We start from the raw sequence: 1,778 nt of genomic DNA on the forward strand, positions 1-1,778 counted from the left end.
AGGATATTCCGAAAACTGCTTTTCGGACGCGTTATGGTCATTATGGATATCTCGTAATGCCATTTGCTGTAACCAATGCTCCTGCAGTATTCATGGATTACATGAACAAAAATTTTCATCCTTATCTCGACACATTTGTGGTCGTATTTATCGATGATATTCTACTTTACTCAAAGACTGCAGAAGAACATGCCGAGCATCTGCGAGTGGTGCTGCAGATATTGAAAGACAACAAGCTTTATGCCAAACTTTCGAAATGTGAGTTTTGGCTAGAGTCTGTAAATTTTCTCGGTCATGTGATCTCGAAGGGAGGAATTGCAGTGGATCCTGCAAAGGTGGAGACTGTAATGGACTGGAAGTCTCCGAAGTCAGTAACGGAGATCAGGAGTTTCCTTGGGTTGGCGGGCTATTATCGGAAGTTCATTGAAGGATTCTCCAAACTGGCCTTGCCACTGACTACGCTGACAAGGAAAGATAAAGCATTTATCTGGACGCCCAAGTGTGAAGAGAATTTGTAGGAATTGAAGAAGAGGTTGAGTACAACACCTGTTTTGATTCTGCCAAATCCTAGCATGAACTACGATGTGTATTGTGACGCGTCGAAGCAAGGATTAGGTTGTGTGTTGATGCAACAAAGGAAAGTGGTGGCTTACGCGTCAAGACAGTTAAAGACTCATGAACAGAACTACCCAACACACGATCTGGAACTAGCTACGATCATGTTTGCTCTCAAGATCTGGAGACACCATCTATACGGTGTAAGGTTTGAGGTTTTCAGCGATCATAAGAGCTTAAAGTACTTATTTGATCAGAAGGAACTAAATATGAGGTAAAGGAGATGGATAGAATTCCTCAAGGATTATGATTTTGATCTTCAGTACCACCCTGGAAAAGCAAATGTGGTAGCTGACGCATTAAGCAGGAAGTCTTTGAATATCTCGACGATGATGGTTAGCGAGATGAAGTTGATAGAAGAATTCAGAGATTTAAATATAGCGGTTCAAGTTGGACCTAAGAGTTTGATTTGCGGCATGCTCACCGTAACGAATGACTTCATGGAGCAATTGAAAGGTTTACAAAAGAATTGGACCCAGAACTGCAAGAGAAGAAAAGCCTGCTGGTTGAAGGAAAAGCCCCAGAATTTCAGATTGGGACAGATGGAGTACTCAAGTGCAAAAATAGAATTTGCGTGCCAAGAGACCCTAATTTGAGGATGGCAATATTGGACGAAGCACACAGGAGCAAGTTGAGTATTCACCCGGGAACTACCAAGATGTATCAAGATTTGAAGAAAATGTTCTGGTGGTCAGTGATGAAGAAAGAAGTAGCCGAGTATGTTTCCCGTTGCTTGACATGCCAGAAAGCGAAGATTGAACACAAGCAACCTGGTGGAGAACTACNCTGGTCGAAGGAAAAGCCCTAGAATTTCAGATTGGGACTGATGGAGTACTCAAGTGCAAAAATAGAATTTGCGTGCCAAGAGACCCTGATTTGAGGATGGCAATCTTGGACGAAGCACACCGGAGCAAGTTGAGTAATCATCTAGGAACTACCAAGATGTATCAAGATTTGAAGAAAATGTTCTGGTGGCCAGGGATGAAGAAAGAGGTAGCCGAGTATGTTTCTCGTTGCTTGACATGCCAGAAAGCGAAGATTGAACACAAGCGACCTGGTGGAGAACTACAACCATTGGATATTCCGGTTTGGAAATGGGACAGCATTTCGATGGACTTCGTGAGTGGATTTCCGAAGACTCAGAAGGGTTACGATGCTATTTG

At 42.9% G+C, this 1,778-nt stretch overlaps 1 protein-coding gene across 1 annotated transcript; it reads left to right on the top strand.

The window, feature by feature from the left end:
* Positions 1-56: 56 nt before the first annotated feature.
* LOC109341858 (uncharacterized mitochondrial protein AtMg00860-like) lies at positions 57-518 on the top strand. The gene is made up of 2 exons (XM_019579830.1): positions 57-86; positions 177-518. The coding sequence occupies exons 1-2, from the start codon at positions 57-59 to the stop codon at positions 516-518; spliced, it is 372 nt and encodes a 123-aa protein (XP_019435375.1).
* The last annotated feature ends 1,260 nt before the right edge of the window (positions 519-1,778 follow it).

This window comes from Lupinus angustifolius, unplaced genomic scaffold, assembly GCF_001865875.1.
Source record: "Lupinus angustifolius cultivar Tanjil unplaced genomic scaffold, LupAngTanjil_v1.0 Scaffold_741, whole genome shotgun sequence".
NCBI lineage: Eukaryota > Viridiplantae > Streptophyta > Magnoliopsida > Fabales > Fabaceae > Lupinus > Lupinus angustifolius.